The following is a 26,748-nucleotide window of genomic DNA, read 5'->3' as shown; positions in this document are numbered from 1 at the left end:
ATTTATAAAAAAAAAAGTGATTAGGTATAAAAATAAATTTTTAAATGAGCCCTTAAACAGCTCATTTTTATTACAGTAGCCAACTAGTTTCTGCTAGTCAGTAGGTGATATATAAAGCCTTGTCTTCATTATGGCTTATTTAGGCGAAGTCGGCCGAGTATAAACAGCTTTTTGATCATCGGAAAACAAATGTTCCTGAAAAACATGTATTGTTTTGTGAAGTATGGATAATGAAACTTATGTTATAGACTGAAAGTTTTTCGTTGCTGTCAATGTTGTTTTTGGTATTTTCTAAAGGTGTCTTATCTCCCCTACATCGGTGATAATTAGAAATTATACTAAAAATAAGTTTTTCAGTGTATCTAAAGAGTACATTAAAACTTAAAACGAACATTCATTAATCTGTATATATAAGAAAGGGATCATGGCAGAGCTGTTTCCACATCAAATTCTAATAAAAAACGAACAAAGATTAATTTTAAAAAACGGAGTTTTTTCCGAGGGAAGTAAAGAGTGAAGTTGAAACTCAAAATGGACAAAAATTATTACATCACATCCTATCTAATATATATCAATAAAACTAGTACAAATAAACCAACTAATTACGTTTCCCTATGCTTTAAGGAAAATGGAAAACAAGCGCTTTGCTGAGAACACAAAATGATATAGGAGTTTTGGTACAGTAAAAGCAAACCTTTAAGTTAAATTTGGTATCATTTCTGCGCAATGGCCCAGTTCAATAACTGTCTGTCCTTTTGTTTCTGAAAAGGACATGTTATGATTAGTTTGCACACAAGTTCGAAATGAAGCCATCTTGATAGTATTAAGACTATAGACTAGCTTTACAATTTGTATCATAGCTTGAAGTTCACTATTGTATAGAGAGAAATTACCGGATTTCTAGATTTCATATTATGTCTTATTTGGTCTTCACTTCAAGTAATGCTGTAGCCTTGAAAAAACTGTATCCTTCATTGATGGTACCCAGGAGATGATTATAGACCAGCTTTACAGCAGAAGCTACAATGCTCCTTAGGCGATTTTTATTGGATGAGGTTTGACCTTACGTTGCTTTTTCCTGTGCCTCCAACAATTCCCAGGGTCTCCAGAAAGAGCCATAAGCAGCTCTCCAAACTTATTTGGTTTATATTCTCTAAGTCGTGCTAGTTTTAATTGTTCTTGACGTATTTTTCCTCTCTTTACAACCCCTTTGACATTCGTGATTTTTTTTCCCTGACTAGCGGTATTATAATTGTTTACTTTTATGTGTGTGTGTTTATTGACTCAAAGCGTGAATTCGACCCATCTGGACTTGTGATAGTGATTTTTTCGAAATAAATCTTATCTTATGTGCTGCTGTCCAGATACATTCCCAGTTGGGTCTTTACGTTTCTCAGGTCCCACAATTTGAAAGCGACGAAGTATATTTTTTCTACCTTATTATTTTTGGGGCTCGCTGTGGCTGCCACTCCAGAACTGTTTTGGGGAGTGAATCTTTTATAATATGGATGCTATGCTCCAGGTAGCACCAATTTCATCGGGTTATAACTTCTATTATCAGGGAGTGACGGGAGAGAGAGTGAAGTGCCAGGTTGGTAATATAGTCACTCCTGTTCAGAAGGCTTGAGAGGACATGACTATGTTTATAGTTGAATACACGTGATGGATGTTATTATTCACTTATGGCTATTGCGCTTCAGTTAATAAGTTGCCGGATGACTCCTTGATGTTTTCTTTCAGAGATTTTAGTATTTAGTTGATAAGAGATACTCAAATCTACTATTTGAAACACAAAAGCTAACCATAGCTTATGAGGGTGGTATTCTATCCCACTTCGAGTGCTACCAGCTGCAAGTAATAATCATGACAAGAAACCTAAAATTGGGATTAATCTTAGGTGGCGCTGTCTGATGTTCTGATATTAAGGAAGAATGAGAAGTTGGAACCAACAGGACAAATTTCAGAAAATAAAAGGTTGGCCTACTTTTAATTCTGACCTTAATTAACCTACTGTTTTTATCTTGAAGTAGAAAATATTGTCTAGTTTCCTATGAAAATTTAACCTAGCCTATTTAAAAGGGTAAGCTATCCTACCTGAGAAATTCTTCAAAAAAGGCTATCCTTGGCTCCAAATGATTAACTTGTTTGATCTTGAATTGATATTTATTAATTGACTTCTTGCTATCTTGGAAAGGATTTAGGTTAGGAAAATCAAACTTTCAGGAATGGGTCTACAGGCTAAAGTATGTCCCGGGAAGGTATTTTTAAGTACTTACCTCCACTCCTTCAGTAAAATTCTAGTTAATTGACTTCTTGCTGTCTCAGAAAGGGTTTAGGTTAAGAAAATGAAACTTTCAGGGATGAATCTACAGACTAAAGTATGTCCCAGGAAGGTATTTTGAAGCAACTATCTCCACTCCTTCTCTCTCTATAGGGCCCTGACCTTTGATGACCTTTAAAGATATGTGTGTTACAAAGGTGAAACCTTGCAAAATAGATCTTCTGCTTAATTGAAGTACAACAAAATTGTTTTCAGCTTCATAACTTTGCTCAATTCCATTTTATAAGGTTTTAAAGATATGCAAGTACATTTCCTAAATTTTGAAAAAAAACATTGATATGGCTCCAAATTCTACTCAAATAACAGGAGTTGCATTTTCAGGACTAAAGGCAGAGAAAAGGCAACTAGTAACTGAAAATTAAGGTAAAATGTTGTTTTGTCAAAATTTCAATAGGTATAGACCTGTCATGTAGGCAAACTTCAGGGCCCTCTAGAGAGAGAAGGAGTGGAGGTGGGTACTTTAAAATACCTTCCCGGGACATACTTTAGCCTGTAGACCCATCCCTTAAAGTTTCATTTTCCTAACCTAAACCTTTTTTGAGATATCAAGAAGTCAATTAACTAAAATTTTACCACTCCTTCTCCCTCTAGAGGGCCCTGACCTTTGATGACATTGAAAGATATATGTGTTATAAAAGTGAAACCTTGCAAAATAGATCTTCTGCTTAATTGATGTACTACAAAATTGTTTTCAGCTTCATAACTTTGCTCAATTCCATTTATAAGGTTCTGAAGATATGCAAATACATTTCCTAAATTTTGAAAAAAAACATTGATATGGCTCAAAATTCTACTAAAAAAACAGGAATTGCATTTTCAGAACTAAAGGCAGAGAAGAAGCAACTAGTAACTGAAAATTAAGGTAAAATGTTGTTTTGTCAAAATTTCAATTGGTAATAGACCTGTCAAGTAGGCAAATTTCAGGGCCCTCTAGAGGGGAAGGAGTGGAGGTGGGTACTTTAAAATACCTTCCCAGGACATACTTTAGCCTGTATACCCATCCCTGAAAGTTTCACTTTCCTAACCAAAACCCTTTCTGAGGTAGCAAGAAGTCAATTAACTAGAATTTTACCCTCTCAAAATATAACAATCATTGCTTTTGCAATTGTATACCAGACCCCCTCAATGGTCGCATATACCCCTAAGCTATATATGAAAGTGCATTCACTGAAAAGTGGCCTTGGTATTTGGAAATTGGTATAAAATAATGAATCTAATTTGCTAGGTCAGGGGGGAATATACACAAAGAATTATGTCTAAGAATTTTGAAGAGTCTTTTTAAGAGAAGACAACATTAGCCAACTTGAGAAATAGTTGAAAAAAGAAAGAAAAAATATCCCACTAGCCAGATATGATAAAGTAGGAAGCCAACCTAGTGTCTCCAACTGGCACATTGAGATTACAAATAAAGAAAATTAAGGATCCAGAGCAGGGACTTGTCTTCAGCTTGACTGCATGTAATTTAATTGCAAGTCACTTCTGACACACTTTGTCTAAAGCCTTAGAAAAAGCAAGCACAATCATGTCAGCAGGCATCCCAATATCAAGCAACTGGGTGATATGATCAACAACAACAATAATTCAAGGAGATTGGCATCAACAGATCTTCCTGAACAAAATCATGTTGTGAACAGTGTCAAACATTATTTGCTTCCACATGTTTAACAATTGCAGAATTGATTATTTTATCAAGAGCCTTAACAACTGTTGATGTCATGCAAATGGGTCAAAAATTTTCAGCACAGTCCTTTCTACCTTTTTTAAATATAGGAATGATATGTGTAGTTTTCCAAACCTGAGGTAGTCTGGAAAGATTTAATGATAACTTGAACAGCAGGGAAAGAGGTTGACACAGAACTGTACAACTTTTATGTAGGATATGTGGGTGAATGCCAGTACATGTCAGATAGTGTCATCTGATTATATTGAGAGTTTACTTGTCTGCCTTGTTGAATATTGTACCAGAAGGGCTAAGACAAAGTATTATTAACCTAGTTAGATGTTCAAGCTGTTTTAGCATAATTAGGAACAAAAAAATGTACCCTCTCCTTTTGAAACAATAGTTAAGAATACATTGGTCTCATTTTAAATAAACTTCAACAAAAATCACAGCCTATCATGCCTAATTAAAGAAGTCACAAAATATGCACTTACTTCACTTTTTACAGCAGCTGCTAAAATTAGGTTTTGCTATCTCATGAATTCCTTTCAATGCCAGCTAAGATAATTAGAGTATTAAACTATTGTTTAGCAGTAAGCAAAATAAATTATTGCACTATTAATGAAAAACAAAGATTATTAAATACTATTTTAGAATGTCACTTAGCTTGTTGAAAAAAGGTTTATAGTGATATTGGTCAAACAATGTTTGAACATTGTTAAACTGTCAGCAAATAGAAAAACAAAATTTCAGTAATTTAAAGAGATTACCTATCTTGAAGCAATGAGAAATTTTAAGAAAATAAAAAAAAAATTGTGATTGATTGCATAATAAAAATATTAGGTACAAGGCTTCCATAAAATCAAATTATGCAAAATAAGATTGAAGTACAAGATACATAATTAGTAGTGTTCTACCTGAGGTGCAGGATAGTCAAGGAGAAAGGGCTGAAGACCTATAGAAGAGGTTAGGCTAAATCCCAGAGGGAAATCAGAAGCTCAAAACTGAAGAATTAGTGTTTTTAAGTTAGTCTAAAACCACCAGCATTTAGAGAAAGAGAGACTCTAAAAAGTTACAAGTGGCTTGAAAAGGAGCTATTCTTGTACTAGTTTCAGTGAGACTTGCATCAGACTCAAACTATGAATTACCACCAGCTCATGATAGAATTTAGTCTTGGAGATGTTTAGACTCAAGTGACATTTATATTTGTGCTTATTAGATTTGTTGTGTGTCAGTTCTTTCAGTGCCAATTTACAGACCTTTGTATATTTAAATTATTGTGACCCTATCCACATCTAAGTATGCTCCTGTCTACCTTGTGTAAGTAGGCCTACTCAATAAATATTTTGTACTTTTATTTGAGTTTGTCTATGCTTGTATGTCAGTTTAGTCCTATGTCTCCAATTGCTCCCATAAGGAATTAGATTTCGACCTAAGATATAACTTTCAAAAATAGCCTAGTAATTGACTTCTTTAGACTTAGTGGCTATGGCACTGTATGAATGCTTCTTAAATAGCAGAGTCTAGGAAAGGTGTTGAGAGAATAAAATTAATCACAATCAACTACATAAAATCCCCCAGACCACTGTAACTTAGGTTTAATCCTCATCCAACTAGGTAGTTAAAGGTGTAAGTTTCTTAGGAATAGTTGTTATCTTTCTAGCTCGATATTTTAACTTGATACTAAGTGTAGTTGGATATTATTATTATAATGTATGGAATAAATTTTTTTTAAGAATATTTATTAAGCAGATTCCAAACAAATTTAGCCTCTCTAACTAGGTGGATAACACTGTATCTATTTGGCTAGGTGGATATTATAACTAATTTGCTAAGATAATCTATTTACTAATATAGTAGATACTAATTCGCTAAGATAATCTATTTACCTGCCTAGTTTTATGTATATCAGAAGGGCTAAGATAAAGCATTATCCACCTCGTTGGATATCAAAAGGGCTAAGATAAAGCATTTTCCACCTAGTTGGATATTCATGCTGTACCTAACAGAAATAATTATCAAGCAAGTTAGATATTACTGCCAAATTACTTTATGAATTTACTTACCCACCTAGTTGGGTAATAAAAAGGAGGTTAGAACAAAGTATTATCCACCTAGGTAGATGTTCATGGATTGCCTAAGAGAATTAATTATATAGCTAGTTGGATACTATCACTAATTTGAAAAGATAATTTACATATCAGCCTGATTGGATTATATAAGAAAGGCTAGGAAAAAGTATTATCTACCTAGCTAAATTTTCATGCTACTGATAAGGGTAATACATATCTGGCTAGTTAGATACTATATATGAATTGCTTTGAGAATTAACTTATTGGCATAGTTGGATATAGCCTATATACAAGAACATTTAAGATATGTTATTATTCACCTGGTTAAATTTTCAGACTGCAAACTTAGTTCAATCCTTATCAAACTAGTTAGATATTTAATATGCAACTTAGAAAATCAAATTTTCAGCTAGGTAGGTATATGTGTAAGATTCTTAGAAATACTATTATCTGTCTATCTGAATATTTTATTTTGATGCCAAATAGTTGCATATTTACATTCTACAGAATACCATTTTTTTTAGAATACCCATTGGCACCTTCCCAGGCCAGGTTAGACTAGTCTAAATTTGGAGGAGTTTAAATTACTGACCTACTAGTAAGGAGAATATACCATTTGATGCCTTTTTTATTCTCTTTCTGAATATAATAATTACTGTACTTAGAAATTCAATTGTAAGCCTTTTTTGGACCCTTGAAGATAGAAAAAATTCTGTAATTTTTGGATAGCCTATAAAATAGGGCTAAATTGTTGTTTTCAAACTTAATATTGATCATAATCCATTTATGAAATTTAGATAATCCACAAGCATTGGTTGGTCATGATTAGGTGGGATAAAAATTCAAATAACCCTTTTTATGCCCAAAAATTTTAGAATTTTTTTTTGTTCTTCAAGGTTCAAAAAAGGGCTTAAACTTGAATTTCAGAGTAAATCAATTGTCATGGTCAGAAATATCAAGAAAAGGCTTTAAGTGGTATGTTCACTTTATTTGTAGGTTAGTAATTTGAACTCCTCCAAATTTACTCAGAACTACCAATTGTAGGCTAATATTAGACTCCTTGGTTTATGCTTCTTTTCAAAAGCCTCCAAATTTACCCAAAACTAAACAACAATATTCTTAGATTCTTTCTTTGATTCATCTTTTCAAATAATAGTCATTGCCCCAATAATGCCCCCCCCCCTGTTGGACACATATATAGCCTGTATTATGGATTTGTTTAGGCTATTGCTATTTGTGTTGATTAATTTGTTATAAAAAACAATTATGCTGTATAGACTCCAGATATTCAGTTTAGCATGAGTGATTGTGCTGAATATTGGATAAAAAAAAACTAGTTTAAATCAGTTAAAAATATAAATAATAATGGAAGGAAACATGATAATTCTATTAATGTAAATATGCTGCTGCATATTATAAACTGAAAGTCTTATTGTGCTAGTTTATTTTTTTATATTTTGATAGCCTATATATTCTAAAGCTGTGCCTAATACCACAAGGGAGGGGGTTGGATTTTAAGGGTGAATTGCCACAAACATAGATTTAATCTTGAAAAACAGCACAAAATTAGCAGTCAAAAATGGCTCCCATTTTTCCATAATGTTAGAGAGGAGCTATTCTACAACATTACCACTAACCTTGCATACTAGCCCACTTAAACTATCCTGTTTCACATCACTTACTTAAGATTTAATGTAGGTTGGGTAATACCCCTTCATTATCTCTAGGGCTTAGAAGATCGCATAGATCACAGGTATACACCTATGAAAATTTGACAGAACTTGCAATAGGCCTACCTTATTTTTGGGTTTCCAGTCTCTTTTTCAGTGACTCTAGTTTTTGAAAATGCAATTGCTATTATTTGAGCTGGATCTTAAGCCATATTAAGGCTTTTTTCCTATAAATTTCACAAATGTGAGGTTCAGCAAAAAAAAGGTACAAGGCTAAAAACACTTTCATTCTGCCTAATTTTAGCCAGACATCTGTTTCCCGATGTTTCATTGTTATAACACAAAAATTATAAGAGGTCATCAAGAACCAGTGCTTTTTAGAGAGGGATGGGATGAATTTAGGTACTTCAAAAAATCTTCCCAGGTGGTCATTAAGGCTCTCAATCAGTTGCAAAGAGTTTCATTCACCTTCCTTAACTTCTTACTAAGATTGACAAAAGCTCCTCACTTAGAACTTTACCTTAATATATTCATGATAGAGCCTGTCTATGATTTAGATAGTTGCTTGTGAATTTAAGATTCTATGTCTCAGATTACCTAGCATTTTGCAAGTTTTGGCTCTAGCTTAAACTGTGTGTCCATGATTAGGCTCAACTGTTGACTAACAGTGCATTTAAACTGTTTGTGTATTAATAATAATTTATTTTTGACCTGCTACAAAAATCAAAGCGGAGTATCGATAAAAGAAACAAACAAACACTACACAAAACAATTAGGGTACAAGTGATCATTATTGTTATTCACCTGGTTGTCCATCAGTATATTAGCTAGCACATTCTTCGATAAGATCCTTTACAGTTTATGTTTTGGAAAGTAAGTTTAGCTAGATAAGTTGGACAAGAGGTGTTTGAACAACTTTTAGCTTAATTTTATTTATTGTAAACCCATCGGATGGAGATCCTACCTTGCATGTATAGCTCTCTGTTCTCTGTTATACTGTTTAAGCTCTATTTCACGTTCTATGGCTTCATAGCACAAAAGGCAGGAGATCCAGTTTTGATCAAAAGTATTGTTTCATTGGTGCCAAAAAAAACATTGGGAGCCCATATCATGGTTCTTGTTCAAAAGAATTCTCTAGATTTTAGACGAGAAAAAGACAGCTTATAAGTTCTTTAAACATTTTGGAGTCATAGAATTAACATAAGAACTCTGAAACCTCAACTCTCAGTAGCTTGACACTCATGTCTGGAACATTTTTGGCTTAGAAAAATAAAACATAAAAACACATGATATTTTAAAAAAAAGCTAATTTAATTTACAGACTATAAATTGACTTAACAAACTTCAGAGGGGGTTTATTCGATTGTAAATTGGAAGGTTTAGTGTCCTTTTTAAGAGTCAAAAGTGATTGCAGGGGAACTACCCTCTATGTCCTTTTTTCCCAAATGCTTCTGATAAAAATTTTGAGATGGTTTTTGTCAAAATAATTCAAAGATCAGATAACAAAAACTCTGGGGTCTCACCCCCCTAGAGCCCAGGGCAAATGTCGAAAGTTGTGCTTTAGGAACCCCAACCCTCTACCCCCCCCCGCCAACTCTCTTTTCCGCAAATGCATCCAATCAAATTTTTGAGATAGTCATTTTGTTCAAAATAGTACAAATATCAGATAAAAAAAAATTCTAGAGTCAACACAGCACCCCAGAGCCCAGGAGCAAGTGTTATAATTTATCCCAGAGGGACACATAAATTTTTTTCTATGTAAAGGGTGGTTGTAGACACTTCAGAGGGGGCTCATTTGATTGAAAATTAAAAGTTTAATTCTCTTTTTAAGAGTTAAGTGATTGGAGAACAACTACACTCCTCCCCCAAGGTAGCCTGTACATTTGTAACCTGTCCCTTGTTTTTCCTCTGCAATTTTTTTTCAAGAAAATTGAAGTTTTTCTCAGTTTTTTAATATTTTCAAGATACTAGAAGTTTTTTCTTTGTCCATGGAGTCAGGCAAAGAGTTTATAGGCCAGCTTGGTTTTTGGCACTCTAACAGCATATATATCTGAAAAGTCCTATTCTTTTGTTGGGTTCTCTTATGGTGTTTATTAGATCCTTGGCTAAAGTTATTATATCGCTTATTGACGTAGAATGGTGGAGTCCATCTACAACTGCAAAGTTGAAACCATGAGTAATGCAGTGTACATAATGTGCTAATGTGCTTAAAAAAAAATTAAGTTTTATAGTCTTTTGAACGTACCCCCCCCCATATTCAAGGCACCATAATAGCACTGTCCTCTTAAGTTATCCATTTAAAAATCAAGATGAGCAAAAATGTCCTTTAAAATACTAATTTTTCCTATAAGTTAAACCTGTTAATTTCCTTCTGTTAAACCCTGCTCATTTTAAAATGAGTTTGTTTCTGTTAGATTCTAACTACTAAACACGAGATTTAATGTGTTATATAAAAGATATCCGGGTTGCAGCGGCAGCTAGCAATCTTGTAAGAGACAATCACGCCCCGTAATAAAGTATAAAGTAGCCCTTAACTCTGAAAAATAGAATCAGATCAAAAACGAAGTATACTGTTAGAACCGCCTTGTCAGAATATCTTATGTAAGAAAATTACAGCTCGTTGAGTTGAATAACGAACGATTTTTCCTTTGAATAACCAAGTGCGGAGGTTCCTTGAATAACGAAAAAAGGATTTTTCTTTTTAATTTTCTTACTGTTTGCATTAAATAAAGTTTAAGTAGAGTGACATTTTCTTAATACTAAGCACACAAATTTAGTGTATAATCGAATGTACACATGTAAGACAAATGTAAAAAAAAACTGAAGAATAAATATTGTACAAGATTGAAATATGTCCTTGTACATATACAGGACAAAATAAATGCAAAGAAAGAGAGAGGATGAAATTAATATATATATATATATATATATATATATATATATATATATATATATATATATATATATATATATATATATATATATATATATATATATATATATATATATATATATATATATATAGACAAAGAATATTATAGTTTTATTTTACTATTTTTGTAAAGCTTAAAATATTAATTTCAGGTTCTTGCAGTAAAAAAAATCATTGAAGTATGATTTTAAGATTAACGTGTTGTTATAATACCTTGTCGATCGAATTTACAAACCATTATATTAATAATTTTCTGAAATTATTGATCCCCCCCCCAAAAAAAAACAAATTATGAGGGGATTTGGGCTCCTTCAGGCTCTTCGGAGTCAGTGCCTGTGATTGACATACCAACAGTTTTGCATTATAGTTGAGGTTGCATTTATTTCTCTTTCAAGCTAGCTTGGCTTTCTCAGTTAAGTTGTCAATTAAAAGATGAACATACTTTTTGTTGATATATTCTCTAAGCTGACGTGGCTTTTCGTGTAATTTCAAAATAGCTTAGGCTATTGTAATCGCTACCCCTTTCAAATGCGTGCTGGCCTTCCTTTAATGGGACCAGATATAGCCCTAGGCTGTAAAATAAACTTTGCTGAGTTTTTTTTATTTCCTTTCTGTTTTGAGGCTTATTTCGCATCAGCAGTTGCTTCATAAGGCCAAACAAAACCAATTTGAAAGAAAAATCAGCAAAAGTTTTCAAATATTTTGTATATAGGGCATTACGTGACACCAGGGAAGGGGGCCTGGGACTTCTTTGTGAGGGTACTAAGCAGCATATTTGGAAACAGTGTAATAAGGGACCTCAAATGGTTTGTTTATCTTTCCACTAGTGAGTTAATAAAAAAAAAAAAATTGCCAAATCTATTGGTAGCTTCAACTATTTCCTTTTTCTATCCGATCTCTGTGCTATAACAAACTACAACTTGACTACAAAACCCCTTTGGAAGACTTGTGATTCATATTATTTGCCTGTCCTAAACCTACGTCATAGCACTACTATGGGACTGAGTATTGGTGCTTCAATTTCGCTAAGTTGAATTGAAATATATTTTTTTCCTTCCCTCATAACAGTTTTAGAGTTGGGAACATATGTTGAACAAACTTGGACAGAGATGGGTGTACATTCCCTATTATGATATTACAAAGAGCCACCCAGAGTCCAGGATATCCTGGTCCTAAATGGAAAACTTGGGACGCATTTGGGTTCTTAGGAAAAATGCTCCAACGCCTCCTGAAAATTCTGGTCGTGTTCACTGATGCAACTGATTTTTGACATTTCAGTATCTCTACAAGGAAGGTTTGCAAACACCACAAAAAAGATTAGTTGCAGCACTTCAAAATTTGTTTTTAAAATTACCAGATTGAACTTCAACCTAAAACCCCTCTTCTTTTGTTGCCCACTTTAAGGGTCGGAGGTCCTTGCTTTTCTTGTACAGGAGCTCGAGTCTTTATTCTGCAATAATAGCTGGCTTTTATCTGGTTCCGAGTCATTTTGCTCAATCTTGAAATCATAAAAAGATGTTAAGAATCGACTTCATAGTTTGACAGTAAATGATGTCACACATGGCAAAATTATGGCTCTTGTTTTGGATAACTTGGACCTTAAATCTTTTCTTCAAATGCAAAATCATAAATATTTGAGAATGGGCTTAGAATTGTGATAATTTACTTTAAATTCAAAGACACTAATTAAAAAGAAGCCGTAGGTTTAAGATTTGCCTATAGTGTTTAAAAGTAAAACGTAATTGTATAGACTATGATTAGTTTCTCTTTATTCTGAGTAATTATGTCGATTTTAAGACAAATAAAATAATGCTGGATGAATAAAGGTAATAATTAGTTTCTCTTTATTCAAAGTGATTATGTCCATGTTAAGAAAAATAAAATAATGCTGGATGAAAAAAGGTTATTGTTTTTACCATTTTTCCGATATGTGAAGTTTCATGTCTAATATAGATGTGACTAAAAAGAAAGAAATAAAAATATAAATTATCTTTTTACAGTCCAGTCAAACTGACCAGCTTGCATATTAATCGATGTTGATGTGTTTTTTTTCTCTTTTAGATTCTAAACAATGGACGAAAAGATTCATCATTATGAGAAGAAAATTATAAAAATTGAGACCGAAGAAAACTATTCGTATTGTCTCGCGAAGTTGGCAAAGCTTCCAATCACGGTAAAAGAATTAAAAAATACGCGTGTTTTTCAAAGTGTCAAGCGAATTGTCAAAAAGAGTCCTAATTCAGACGCAGGAATTGAAGCGACCAAATTACTTAAACGATGGTCAGCCATCTTAGCCGCTCATGAAACCATGAAAAAATCACATTGTAATCACACTGAAAATCATAGTCAGTTAGAATCGCATCACAGAAGTTCCAGTGAAAATATAGTCGAAAAAAAGTCTAGTCGGAAATCTCTATTAGACAGAAGCACTTATGGTGATACTTGGACTGCATCAGTGCCATCTAAAATAAGACCATTAGATGAACTTATAGGTGATGTTACTCAGGAATCTCAGGAACAGAACTCTTTTGATGAAGAAAGACAAGAACCGTTCCACGAAAGTCCATTTTACGAAAATAAGTTAACCCCAAATGGAAGTGATAGAGCTAAAAGTGAAGAAAAAGAAAAACAAAAAAGAGAGCATGCGCATAGGAAAGATGGGAAGAAGGATTCAAAGTGTAAAGATAAACATAAAAGCGAAGGTAAGGAAAAATTGAGAAGCATAGATGATAAACAACAAATGAAAAATGTCAAAGAAAAACACAGTGAAGAAGGAAGCAAAAAACGAAGGCATGACATCAAAGAAGTTAACCTTTTTGTAGAAGAATCAAAACCTAAAAAGAAAAAGAAAGTGGACAGTTCTCCCATACAAGCAAAAGAATTAAGACAAAAAGAATATGAAATGACCGAAAAAATGAAAACCAAAGATTACGAAGCAATTTCTGAGTCTATGGTCAGTAGTGAGGATCTTAAGGCTTCTGTACTGAGTTCAATCGACTCTGTACCTTATTATGCAATCGATCAGCCATCCACCTCTTATAAACAAAGTGCCCCCCTCCCACCTACGATAGAGCGTAAAATGGGTGAGAAAAAGGAAGATAAAGGGGCCTCTCTAGAAATGATCCTATCTCAAAAAGGTAAAATCGGTAAAGTCTTTTCTGGTAAAAAGAATTATGCCAATCAACAAATACCTAGTTTGCTAAAATTGTGTCAACATGTTTTAGAGGCTAATTTAGACATGTTGGAATACACTGGAGGAATACCGTATGATCTACTGAAAAACATTCTTGAAAAAGCAACAGCAGACCAGTTACTGCAAATTGAACAGTTCAACCCCTATCTATTAGAGGACACAGATGAACTGTGGAGGGTAATATGTCACCAACAATTTCGAAAAAGCACACCTGATGATTGTGAAACATGGCGTGATGTATATTTTCGCTGTTTTGATGAAAGAGAGGCAAAATTTGCAAGTCTTGCCAATAAGCTTTCTTCAAAGGCCAAACATGCTGCTCCAGTTCGTCAAACTAAATTAGCATTTGTCGAGTCAGCATTTAGTTGGTCAAAACCTTCGCCATCCAATTTGAGAAAGGTCGGAACACTGGGTGCTGCTAAAGCTAAGCAAGTTCAAGAAAGGTCAAAACAGGCAGACGTGAAAATGACGGCAACTGGGAAAGAAGGACCCAGGCCAAGAAACACGACAGGGCCATCCCCAGTAGTAGTTCCTAGAAAGGCGCCACTTATGCAAAAGACTTTGCAGTTCATGAAAAATCGTTTTAAGAGATGAAGAATTTCACTACTAGAAAATACGTACTGGTCTGCATTTTTATGTTATATTCTCTTTTCGAAAATTTATTATTGAGCAAAAAAAACCATGTCTTGGAGTATTTTTGGGAATTCTACTTTTATAAGTCTGTAAAAATTGTGATTATCCAAAACTGAATAACATGACTTTAATTTTCGTAAATTATATAGAACACAAAATTGTGGTGCTAGGCGCTTTCCTCCGCAGAAAGTCCCCCCCCCGGAAGATTTTCCCCTCCCTGCGGAAAATTTCTGCCAGAAAATTCCCCCATAATATTCTCTCAGCATGTAAAACAAAGAAAAAGAAAAAGAAAGGCAAATAAAAAGAATAAAAAAATGTGAATTCAGGGAGATTCCTCCCAGAAAATTTCCTCCCCACTAAAATTCTCCACATGAAAATCCCCCCCCCCCCGCAGGAAACTCCCCCGTGAAAACTATCCGTACGGTTCCCAATACCAAATACTATATGCAAAAAGTTTGGAAATTGTAAAACTTGTAGCTCTTTCACTAGGGCCTGTGAGGGGTCATATCGTCCCTCGAGGCATATTTATTGGACAAGACCTTTCAATTATGCTAAACCAAATGGCTATCTCGAAATTTCGATCGGATGTCTTTGGGGAATAGGGGGTTGTGGAAAGGGGGCTAGTTGCTCTCCAATCTGTTTGGTCGTTTAAAGCGGCTTTAAAACTTATAATTTTTGTTCGAATGAGCCCTCTTCTGATTTTTTAAGATTTGGCTCGATACGATCATTTCTGGGGGAATACATCTCTGCAAATGTGACTTATGGAAGTAGATCATTATGGAGAATGTTCCTCAATGTCTAACTTATTTCCTCCGAAAAGTAGACTGGACAGGTGTATGCAGAACAGTACAGAGAAGGTTGTGGGGATTTTTTTTTGCCTTTACCCATAAGTATATTTTTTTACGTAACTTTTACTGAGTTTTATTAGTTAGGGGGGGGGGGGTGTATTTTTCACAAATGGCCCTGTGCGTAATGATATTTATTTATGTCAGTTTTATCCATGCGATTTTGAACGGGCTTCAAATTCGATTTTGATTTGAATGTTTGCCTATTTTGAATGGTTATTTTCGAAATAAAAACAATAAGAAAAACACATTCTTATTTATTTTACCTTTTAAATTTTATAATGACTAGAATTATAGGTCAGCTATAAGGGGGGGGGGGGTTAGAAAAAAAATTCCAAAAGCCTAAAAAGTCTTGATTTTTTATCAGACAAGGTTCACACAGCTGTAATTTCTCTTAAAGTTATTGTTGAATTTCACTTTCAGCAAAAACTCGGTATTTTCCATGAGAAAATAATTTCTAGTTCTTTCCAGATATTCTCTATGGCAACGAAAAACTTATTTTTAAGCACATTTAAAATAGAGTGATTAAAAAAAAATAGTTTACAATCTTGTAAACTATTTACTACTAGGCTGGCCTAGCTAATATGCTAGAGTAGCTTATTTTCTGCCTTACACCCCAGTCCTAGCTATTCATAAATTTTCTCCCTAGCTTTCATGATTACATTTTCAAACTTAGAATATATTATTGGGTGTTTTTAATACTCATTATTAATTTTTCGATTTTATTTTTATTTTTTTATATGTTTTTTTGGTAGTTTAAGTTCAGTGGCGTCAATTCATGAATATGGGGGGGTGGGAACGTATTTTCAAATTCTAGAGGAAATGCCAATTTTGTCGTTTCTTCAATTTTTCAATGAAAATATAAAAAAAGGTATTATTCAATGAAAAACCCTTGAAAAGTTACTTTTCAAAATCTGGGGAGGGAGATGGTCCTTCCCCTTGAAAACATGCCATTCGTTTTTTTTTGAAATTTACCAATTTTAGCGTATTTTTCAGATATATCTGAAACTAAAACTAACCACAAAATTTTGTGAATGTGGAATAATTACCAAAATAACCGAATGTTATTGCTTATAGTGTGAAATGGTGGCTGTTCGAACACCATTAAGACATTCTTTACCAAATATACGCAAAGTTTAATTTGTATAATTCTTAGTTATGCAGAATATGACTTTAAAAATTTTGATGTAAGTAGGTAAAATCTGTTTGAAGGAAAAGATAATCCCTCTTTTTTTTTTTATTAGCGTCACTTTTGATCGTAAGTGCAGAAGTTGTATCTCAGTTTTGTCATACTTTGGCAGGAATTTTTGGTTGAACTTCGCTGAGGTAAGGATGCTGCGACTGTTTTGAAATTTTTTTATTTTAGTTTTGTAGATTTTATCCTCTCGTAAGTTGTTTTTTCTTATTTGTATTGCTGAGGACGGCCCTTGGACATAGGGCCGAAATATTCATTCAAATTTGTTTCCCACTGTCTTAAAAAATTCCCATTGTTCTTCTTGTTTTTGGTGTTTGTGACTTTGCAACTTGGGAATTAAGTAAGTTGTGCACCAGGAAATAAACCGAAATTTAAGCACTAATGCAGCTTTATATGCAAGCATGGGCGAATACACACTTAAGACTTTGCTCAATTATTTAATAAACAATGTTATTCATGTAATAAAGAAAAAAACAATCAAAGATCATCCTGGACTTGTATGCAGAAATAATATCAGTTTAACTGTAAAAAACCTAGCAGTTAAATAAGAGGTTGCATAAATGAATAATTTTTTGCCAGTCTTAGGTAAACTTCCGTGAAATGATAATGACGACGCACTTATTTTTTTTTTCTTTTTTGTTATCGATAATGTTTTAGTTCTGGTTTATTCGTATAGGCAAGTCTTTACTTAGTTTTGTTTACTTACTCAATGAGGGCTATTGTCATATCGTTAAAATATTCGTCACAATGGTTTAATAGTATAATCTAATGGAATTACTTCGGTTTTATTAACCTTTGCCAGCCCCTTCAATCGAAAGATTAGTTTGCAGTCTTGCCCCCATACCTTTAAAAATATCTTTCACAGCCCACGGGATAGAATTCAGATACTTTCCATTAAAAAGATTATAGGATTATACTGAAGGTTATAAGGATTTACCTTCAGTGCCTTGAGAAGAACTGCAAAAATTTCTGAAAAATTTGGTTTATTATCATAGAAGGAATAGCGTAATATTCGTCTCCAGATGACAGTAAATAATTCTTAGTTCAAGCACAAAGGGACTCCAATAAAAATAAAGAGAGCGAAAAAAAGCAGAAGAGAAAGAAGAAAATATTCGGATTCCAATCAGGGTTAGTTGGGGACTCAGGGAAATCTCGTCCACTATTTGCCTCTATTTTTAGTGACGTTTCTCCCTCCTTAGAGGAACTCTCCACTGTAAAACCTAGTTATTTACAAAATTGCTTTTTTTTTATCTAATTTGAGCTTTTACGGATACTGTAGTGTCCCCTAAAATATCCATTGTTGTGTTCCGATGTTCTCTAGAGCAGTAAGCTCTAGATTAAGACGTAGAAATTCTCATTTGAGATAGGCCCAAAATGATAAATTTAAACTTTACGACAAGCTAAACCTTATATTTAATAATTTTGACATTAAAAGTCAGTTGAAGACGTAATTTCAAACTATGTTTTGTTATTTTTTTATTCTCGTCTCGTAATTCCCGAATATTTTTTTGCCAGCAACAATACTGATTCTAGCATTTCTGATTCAATTTTTACTAATACTGTTGTGTATATTCAACCATAACTATTACGTTTGAGATTAACGCAAATGGCAATAATTTATATTATGCTGTGATGCTTTTCCAAAACAATTAATTATTTATTAATAACTGGATATTTTCTTGTTAAAGAGGAGGGCTCATAGCTTTTCTAGCTAAGGTGTCTGAATGTTCCTTATATGCAGTTGTGGAAACGGAAATTACTTAAGCCCTTTCACAAGCAGTGGCTTAAATTTACAAAAATGTAGGAGGTAGCATTTAGGAGGTTAACCACATTGTGAAAATGTATTTCACAAAATATAAGGGGCATTTTTCTTTTTTCTTTTTCAATGAAAAATATCAAAAAGGGGCATTTTTCAATGGGAATTCCAAAAAGGTAATTTTCAAAATCTAGGGGGAGGGGAATAGGAAATCGAAACCTCGAAAATGGCATTTCAAAGAAAACAGAGGGACTACTCATTCAGACATTCTTGTTTTGGCAAACTTTTTGAGTAGCAAATACGTTGATACTTAATTGACATTATTTTCCCAATTTTCGAAGGTGTAGAACACCATTTTTTTTAGAAACTGGACCAAAAGGTCCTAAGTCCGGAAATTGGGATAAAGTACTTGTACTTGTTTCAGGACACAAGTTCTTCAGCTCTCCCTGGCGCTATGATCAGGGAGACGGTTGAGTGCCAAGCCGCTCGATCGTGTGTGTATGGTGCACATATTTCAAGCCACTGCTTGTCCCATCTTCGGCCATGTTGTCGGAAACCATCAATCGGCTCTAAGTCCGCCTTGAGTGTGTTTAGCCAGGTATTGACTTGTCCAACCCGCTTCTTCTTCCAATGTACGAGGGGTTTGCAGTATAGCGCCTTTGTAGTGAGGGCGTCATCTGACCTCCGAGAAACATGGCCAAACCAAGTTAGGCGGCGTTTTTTTTTTTATTAGAGCTTCAATGTTATGCTTCTGGTGATACCGTCTATGAATTTCGACGTTGCTAATTCTGTCTCAGAGGGAGACACCGAGGATTTGTCTCAGGCCGGAATGTTCGAATGCTTTGAGAGTATGAATATCCGCTTCTTTCAGGGGCCATGTCTTGGATCTGTAAAGGAGTACGGAGCGGATGGTTACTTCAAAGATCTGGATTTTGTTTTTAGTCAGACGTCTCTCTGTCTCCAAAGGTTCTTCCTAAGTTGAGCAAAGACTATTGCTGCTGACGATATTCTGCTTTGGACTTCCGTACTGCAGCCGCCGGAAATGTCGATGAGGGATCCCAGATATTTGAACTGGTCAACGTCCTGTAAACGGGAGTTGTCGATAGAGATGCCCCTTGTGAGAAAATACTAGGAATTTGTTAGAATTTTGGTTTTATCTTTACTGATTTTCAGCCCAACCAAATCTGTATTAGGAGCAAGATTACACAATATGGCTTGCACATGATCTATATCATTTTCTAGCAAGCCACTACTACTGCCTGGTCCTAAAGACGGGCAACGTCAAATCTTTTTGGGGGTTCCTTCCGTTTACAAACCACTAGCCTCATCTTCACAGACATTTTGACCAAGGTGTGATCCGATCCGCACATGGAGCCTGTGTCAGGTCCTCTGTAGGCTCTGCAGTTCTGGATCGAGTTTCTTCAACGTGACTACACGAGTAGATAGTCCAGCTGGGAAGATGTCCTCCCATCTTTGGATCTCTAGGTTATGACGTGTGAGGGCTTGTGTCTGAAAAGGGTGTTTGCTATTACAAAGCTTGAGCGAATTGGGCCAATCTGGTTTCTCGTTCGCATCTTTCGCCATACCCGTGTGTTCCAAGGCTCTTGTCACCGTTTGCCTGTCTGCTGCCGAAGTGTGCGCTAGGGTCACCAGCAATAATGAGGAGGTCATGTTTGGGGGTCTTTTTTACAACTAAAAAGGTTATTTATTGATAATGCATGGAAAGGGATGTCTTCTATGACGTTATTGAGGTCGTATAAAATCAAAATGAAGGTAAAAAGGGTCCATCACCACTATCAAAGGGATATTTTTCCTAATTCCCCCTTAGACTTTGAAGTGAAAGGGGTTAAGTCGGAAAATCAACGAAGTATGCTATTTTAGTGAACAAGTTGTCCTTTCTAGGGTTTTCTTGATCGTAGATAACCAAAAAGGAATTAGAGGGTTAAGGAAAAACCCTCAATTTCAATATTAAGGAATATAAATAACACGTGTCTTCTGTACAATTGGCTTTTTTTGCTGCAACCCTAAGTGAAGAAAAGTCTTTCTTAAGATCGAATAGATGGAATTAAGACGCAGAAAACGACTTAATCGAATACCATGCTCAAGAGAAAAAAGGCTTTAGGACATAAAGTATGACTCATTTAATAATGTCGAAAAATCGATTAATATAAAGATTAGGGAGCGACCTAGATAACTTTGGTTTCAATTATTTTAACTTTGTCAAATTTAAAAAGAGAAAACCTTCGAAAATCTTTGACATTAAAGACAGTGTCATCGTCTTCAGGTTCCATGGCATTCTTGCAGGAAATCCCTCTGCATGATTTGCAAGCTATAGAGCAACCTGGACCCGACTTCTTGCATGACGATTTTTCTCAATCACAGCTATTTGGCTTACAGGAACACTTCACAGCTTTCAGAAGCTGCAATAGAGCCGGAGATGAACCAGTCATCATTGGAAGTTGGAACCAAAACTGTTTTGTTGCACCTAAATCACCACTGAAGAGGTTCGAGACTGCTAGCTTCACTCCAATTTAGGACCTGATGATAGACACGCAGCTAGTGAAGTTTCGCAGATACACGTGTGGATGGCAAGCCTTGAGGATGCAAGAAGTTTGAGGAGTTTGGGTCCTTCTTTTGGGGCATACGATACCAAGCTGAGTTTAGGCCTTCATCGCTCTTGTATTCATAGATGGACAGTAAAGCTTGTTCGCCAGCGCTAACTATCTCGTCCTTTGTGCTTGCCTTCAGGAGAGCTTGTGAACTTCTTCGGAACACCTCGTTTTCCTTAAATATGCATATAGCCTTTCATTTTCCAAGATTGGAAAAGATATTCCCAAACTAGTTCCAAGATGTTCCCAAACTAGTTTACACCATGTATATGTCCCACACAACACTTATACCGCCTTGTTTCACCTCTGGACAATAATATATCTTGCTGGAATCACAATTGACTCGAAACAATAAAAGAGCAAGTAAGTAAGTATAATCATCAACTAGCACAGTTGGAAGAATACTAAACTTCTCAACAACAGTTTTAACTATCTTCACATCCATGTCGCCTTATCCCTGAATAATTTTGATCCCCCTTTCATTTAAGCTTTCACCTATCATGTGCATGAACCTCGCCTTATTTTTTTATTTGGAACGAAATTCGTCCTTGGGCATTTGAAGATATGTATCTGTAGTAAACAGCACCTCTGTTCCGTTAAATTTCACACATCTGCTTCCTGTCTGGTCTTTGGTTGAAGGTCCTTCATAATATCCGTCAAAAACCACTTTAGGGTGTGAATACCGCGTTCCGATAAATGCCTAGTACTGGTCAGTAAAGAGCTGCTTCCAATGTAGCACTGTAGTCTATGAAGAAGAGCTTTACCGTTCAAAACGTGAGGGTGGGGTCCTAGTAGTTCTTTCCTATTTGAGCACAGGTTATCCGCATCTTTACAAACATCAAATAAAGATGTTGCAAGATCAGGCTTGTTTAATCTCCTTTTGAGCCCATTGTCGTCAAGTAGTTACGAAGCTAGAGCACATAATTCGTGTTTGAAGTAGTCTCTTTATGGTGTGTTTGAATGTTTTGCAACAACCAAGAACCTCTTGAAGATTTGGGTAGGATCTATGTTCTAGATTTTCGGTGAGTCAGCTCTCTTGGGTGTCATGAGGATTATTTGTAATTTCTTTCTGAAACATAGCCCCTGATTGACTTGTCGACCATATTATCAAGTATGGTTGTTTCCACTTTTAGAGCATCTTCCCTGTTTGATTCTAAGGGAACTATTATTCCATTTACTATATTTTGCACTCAATCGCACTCTTCAAATAAATTTGACTGTTCAAGCATTTCTATGACAAGCAACGTGTTTTCGTCGTCCCTTTTTTTCCTTGAGAGCTCCATCTCCTTGTGTTGTATGCTAGTTAAGTATTTCTTTCCTGTAAGTTCCTCCATGAGATAGTTTACTTCAATGCAAGCATGACGTCACATAACCCAAAGATTTAGCGGGAATTTCCAAGATGAAGGAATAATTACTCAGTTCAATTGATACTAATAGGACATTAAGCTGGTGAGACATAGTCAAATTTATTCGAGAGTATTTTCATGTTTCTTTCTTTTTTTCTTTTTTTTACGACACTGATAGCCCCACGGAAGTTATTTTTCTCCAACAGATTTTTATGATTTATGTTTTATCCCCCTCCCCCTCAAGCTTTGTGGGCAGACTTGACAAATATGGCAACATCTGTTACCTGTTACCAATCCCGGTACTCTCAGAAAACACATTTTTTATCATTATTATGATTTCCATTTTTTTTTACTTTTACCAGTCAATAGCATAGGTGTTAGTTTGTGGGTTCCAAGTCCTTTTTTTCCTTTTTTTTTATCTACGGCCAAGAAAAGCCTAAAAGGGACACTCTACTCGCTAAACTAGGATACGTCATTGTTTTTCAGAGACAGCCTATCCCCACCCCAAATACTAAAGAGAAATTCCCAAAAGTATATCCCTGTTATGCTGGTGATGGGCTATTTTTCATTCATTTCTTTAATCTACGACCCCAATAACCCCCATAGAAAACTTTTTTCCTATGCATTCGTAATACATCATTAGCCTATTACTCCCTCCTCCGAATTTTAAGGTTGATTTTGAACCATTTCACCTAGGATTATCAATGCCGATTTGAATATGTTAAAAAGCGCGTTTCTTTTTCTATTGAACAGTATAAAAATCATTTTTTTATGATTTATTCTGAGTCTACACCATTTTTGTCGTATCCTTATTGTGCTATTTGTCCCAACAGTAAAAGATGTAATAATGCTTTCTTTCCTTGTTAAAATCTACTTTTTAGATCTTAAACGGATTATCTTAGAAATTTCTGTTGATCTCTTGAAGACGAAAATAAAAGAGATCTCAAGCTTTGTAATTAAGTAAAGATTATTTGTGATGAAAAACACTTCAAAATATGAACGTTTTCTGTTTGGTCGAGTAATGTAGTAGCATTTGCAATAAACGTTTTTTTTTTTTAATTAGAACCCATATAGGATGCTAGACTTGAATAAAAATTCACAGCAGGGCTTCGCAAACTTTGAAGGAATTCGAATAAGTCGGAGTGGTGCAAGACTGTTCACGTATAGATTAATTAATGCTGTGGAGGATGTGTAGAGTCGCAGTAGCAACTATAACGATAGCATAACCCAAAATCAACATTTTAAGTTTATTTGTCTAATCAAGAAACTTGGAAGACATGTTATGGCGCACTCTAATGTATGTTAATGTTTCCGTGAATGTCCAAAATTAGTGAATGCCTGAAATACCTCTTTTCTCATTGGATTTGGTCAGCGTTGCCAGTCACAAACTTTTTAGTTTAATGCAAGGTTTGATGGTGACATGTTAGGTTTGGTTGGATTAGCTTAAGTCTACTTTTTAAACATTTCTAATATCTATAACCAAATTTAAACTAAACTAACATAATCTAACCTAACTTTAGCTTTTACCATCATAGCTTTCATAAGATAGAAAAAGCTGACTCGCAAAGCTAATTGAATCCAAACAGAGAAAAAGGATTTCGGACAGTAACCGGGGAATGTCGACATTAACCAGATTCCGGACATTCACGGTAACATCAATATCGTGGACAGTATGTTAACGTGAATTTTTTTTTGTCAGAACAAGAAGCACCAATATTTGTATTTTTGGTCATGTTTATAACACCCACCGAGTCACAAACAGTTTTCAATTAGGTTTAGTGATCTAAGACATCTTAAGATATGTACTAAATTAGATGTCTTTTGATCGCGCAGTCTCCCGAAAATGTGAAGCGGAGAGATGGATTCTGAAATTCTAGTAGATATTCATGAGTGTTTGCTGTCCTAGTTTCTTAAAGGTTTTTAGCTTGGGAATATTTTGTTTATTGATTCTCGAAGGATAAAATAGTTCCCTTTGTTATAAAACGATTGTGGCGAAGACGGTAAGACACGTTTTGGATAAGCTTTACTTTGTATTTTTCACGTTTTATACCTTGAGGACTTAATGCAAGGTTATATTTTTGGGGAATAGAAGTCTAATCTGTTCGCTTCCTTTGCTTTTTATGGACAAAGCAATGGCGTCAACTTACGAAATTTTAGGGGAAGGGGGTTGGCAAATGAATTTTCAAAATCTAGGGGATGCAATTTCGTTTTTTTTTCGATAAAAATACCAAAAAGGCTTTTACAGTGAAAATTCCCCAATTTTTTTTCGAAATATAGGAAGAAGGTGGAAAAAAAAATAGGGCAAGCGCTCTCCCCTTGTAATTGACGCCAATGGGACGGAGAGGTTATGAACAGTAGTTCTGGTTTGCGACTGATATTGCATTAAGTCAGTCGCTTGTAATTACAAGAACATAAATTTCAAATCAACAAAAAGTAAAGATGCGGTAAAATGCATCATAATGCTTCTAGAATGACAGATTATTAACCACTTCATGGTATCAAACTGTAAGTAAGAAACGACGGTACTTGTGTATTATTCAGAACACACTCAAAATATGATGAAAATATTATACTTTATTATGAAAATTGTAACCTAACCTAACCTTTCAAACATGGCCTATTGTTACACTTCCAAAAATGTTCCTTCTCGTAAGAGTATAAAGTAATGTTGTGTCCATTGACGACCTTTTTTTTTGTGGGCAACAACCCCTTATCGTGGAAAAATATAATTGCCTCTTTTTCAGTTTTTGGCAAATCGCAAATCTTCATTTCAAAATCCATGTTTAGAAACTATCTTCTATCAGTATGCGTAACAAACTAAATTGAGTTTTGTCTTTATGGCTATGAAACCGGATTTTCTCATAAAATGTTCCTGCATCGTAGTTTGTTTCACAAAATAACCAACTTCATTTATTGAGTGTGTTCTGAATAATACACAAGTACCGAAACGACTCTGCCAAATAGTAACGAAACTCTAAAAAAAGGAATTTTAATAACAGCTAATACATCAAAAGAATTGACTCTTTTATGCTCATTCCAAATATAGCAGATTAATTAAGTTTAATGCTATGCATCAAAAGCGACAAGTCTGAAAATGTTCCGCTCATTTTTTAAAAAAGGAGGAAACACCCCAAAAGGTGAAAAGACCTTAATGAAAAGAACCCATCAGATTCAAAATATCAGAGTACCCTAATGTAGAAATTTCAATCTTTATCTACAAAAATATGGAATTCTGAATTTTTTACCAGAAGAAAGATCAGAGATGCGTTTTGTTTTGTTTTTTCTAGGGATGATAGAATTGAACCAATGCCCCTAGAAGATCGGGAAAGGGCTCATTTGAATGGAGATCAAAAGTTCTAGTGTGATTTTTAAGTGACCAAAAAGATTGTGGCCTGCCATATTGTGGCACCAGATCTATAACCATTAAGTTTGACCTGCGTGAATAAATTTTTCTAGTCTACCATCCCCAAACAGTTACTCATGAACGATAAAACGAAAATGAAAAATTAATGCTCGCTAATTTTCATGTAACTGTAAAAGAGCATAAAAATAAGACAAGTTTCAAATACATATACTACATTTCATAGAGTAAGAATAAGCAATATTTGTGTCCATTTGAGCTCATATACCTGCGATACACCTACTATCCTCAAATTCAACATCCCCCTCAACATTCTCTGGATTTTTCAACTTACTACCCTCCCCTATTTGTCCTCATATTTTAAAAGTTCCGGTTTACCAACCTAGATGCGTACAGTGTCTTTTGATTTTGTTTAATCTTTAAACTTTTAATGTTAGCATTCCCTGAAAGTTTCAACTCAATATCCCTAGCCGTTCCTGAGATCAATAGAGGTACACCCAAATACTCTCGTTTGACAATTTGGATTCACCTAGTGTCTTTTGATTTAATGCAATATCCCCCTCAACATTCCCTGAAATTTTCAACTTAATAACTTCAGTCATTCCTGAGATATGTAGATACGCCCTTATGACAAATCTGGATGTACCATGGCATTTTGACTAGCAGGAAGCAGTTAACTTCTTCAGAATTAGTTCCATTGTTGCAGTTGCAATAGTAGAAGTTTCATCAGTATTTGCAGTCACAGTCGCAGTCGATAGTAGTAGCACTACTAGTGGCAGTCACTGTCGCAAGTAATGGCAGCTGTAGTCACGAGTTTTCGCATTCGCAGTCGGAAGTTGTATCGCTCAAAGTCACAAGTAGTCGCAGTCGCAGTTGCAATTAGTCACATTCGCAAGTAGCCACAGTAGCAGTCGAGTTGGTTTTGTATTCGCAGTCACAGCTAGTTGCAGTCAAAGTCTAAGTTGTCGCAGTCGCAAGTATTTGCACTCTTAAGTAGTCACAGTCGCAAGTAGTCAAAGTCGTAAGTAGTCAGGGTCACGACTCGTCACAGTCGCAAAGAGCCGCAGTCGCAAGTAGATACAGTCGCAAGTAGTAGTAGGCGCAAGCAGTCATATTTCCAGTAGCAAGTAGCCTT

General features: G+C 34.9%; 2 protein-coding genes across 13 annotated transcripts in view; both read left to right on the top strand.

The window, feature by feature from the left end:
* The first annotated feature begins 1,376 nt into the window (after positions 1 to 1,376).
* LOC136040965 (transcription elongation factor B polypeptide 3-like) lies at positions 1,377 to 14,626 on the top strand. Of its 2 annotated transcripts, none has more exons than XM_065725434.1 (2): positions 1,377 to 1,591; positions 12,737 to 14,626. In XM_065725434.1, the coding sequence occupies exon 2, from the start codon at positions 12,747 to 12,749 to the stop codon at positions 14,460 to 14,462; it is 1,716 nt and encodes a 571-aa protein (XP_065581506.1). In that variant the 5' UTR covers positions 1,377 to 1,591; positions 12,737 to 12,746; the 3' UTR covers positions 14,463 to 14,626. The 2 variants fall into 2 exon arrangements, with proteins under 2 accessions (XP_065581506.1, XP_065581505.1); XM_065725433.1 differs by lacking the exon at positions 1,377 to 1,591 and adding an exon at positions 1,869 to 1,974.
* Positions 14,627 to 16,569: 1,943 nt separating this feature from the next.
* The window catches only part of LOC136040963 (muscle calcium channel subunit alpha-1-like), a 220,922-nt gene continuing 210,743 nt past the window's right edge, over positions 16,570 to 26,748 (top strand). For 10 of the 11 annotated variants that reach the window (XM_065725425.1, XM_065725427.1, XM_065725428.1 and 7 more), the window contains exon 1: positions 24,128 to 24,252. The gene's annotated coding sequence lies outside the window, so the exon portion shown is untranslated. Of the gene's footprint in view, positions 16,673 to 24,127; positions 24,253 to 26,748 lie in introns of those variants that run through there. The other variant, XM_065725420.1, reaches the window with a different exon arrangement.

This window comes from Artemia franciscana, chromosome 21 (genome assembly GCF_032884065.1).
Source record: "Artemia franciscana chromosome 21, ASM3288406v1, whole genome shotgun sequence".
Classification (NCBI taxonomy): Eukaryota; Metazoa; Arthropoda; class Branchiopoda; order Anostraca; family Artemiidae; genus Artemia; species Artemia franciscana.
This window is presented reverse-complemented; position numbering and strand designations above follow the sequence as displayed.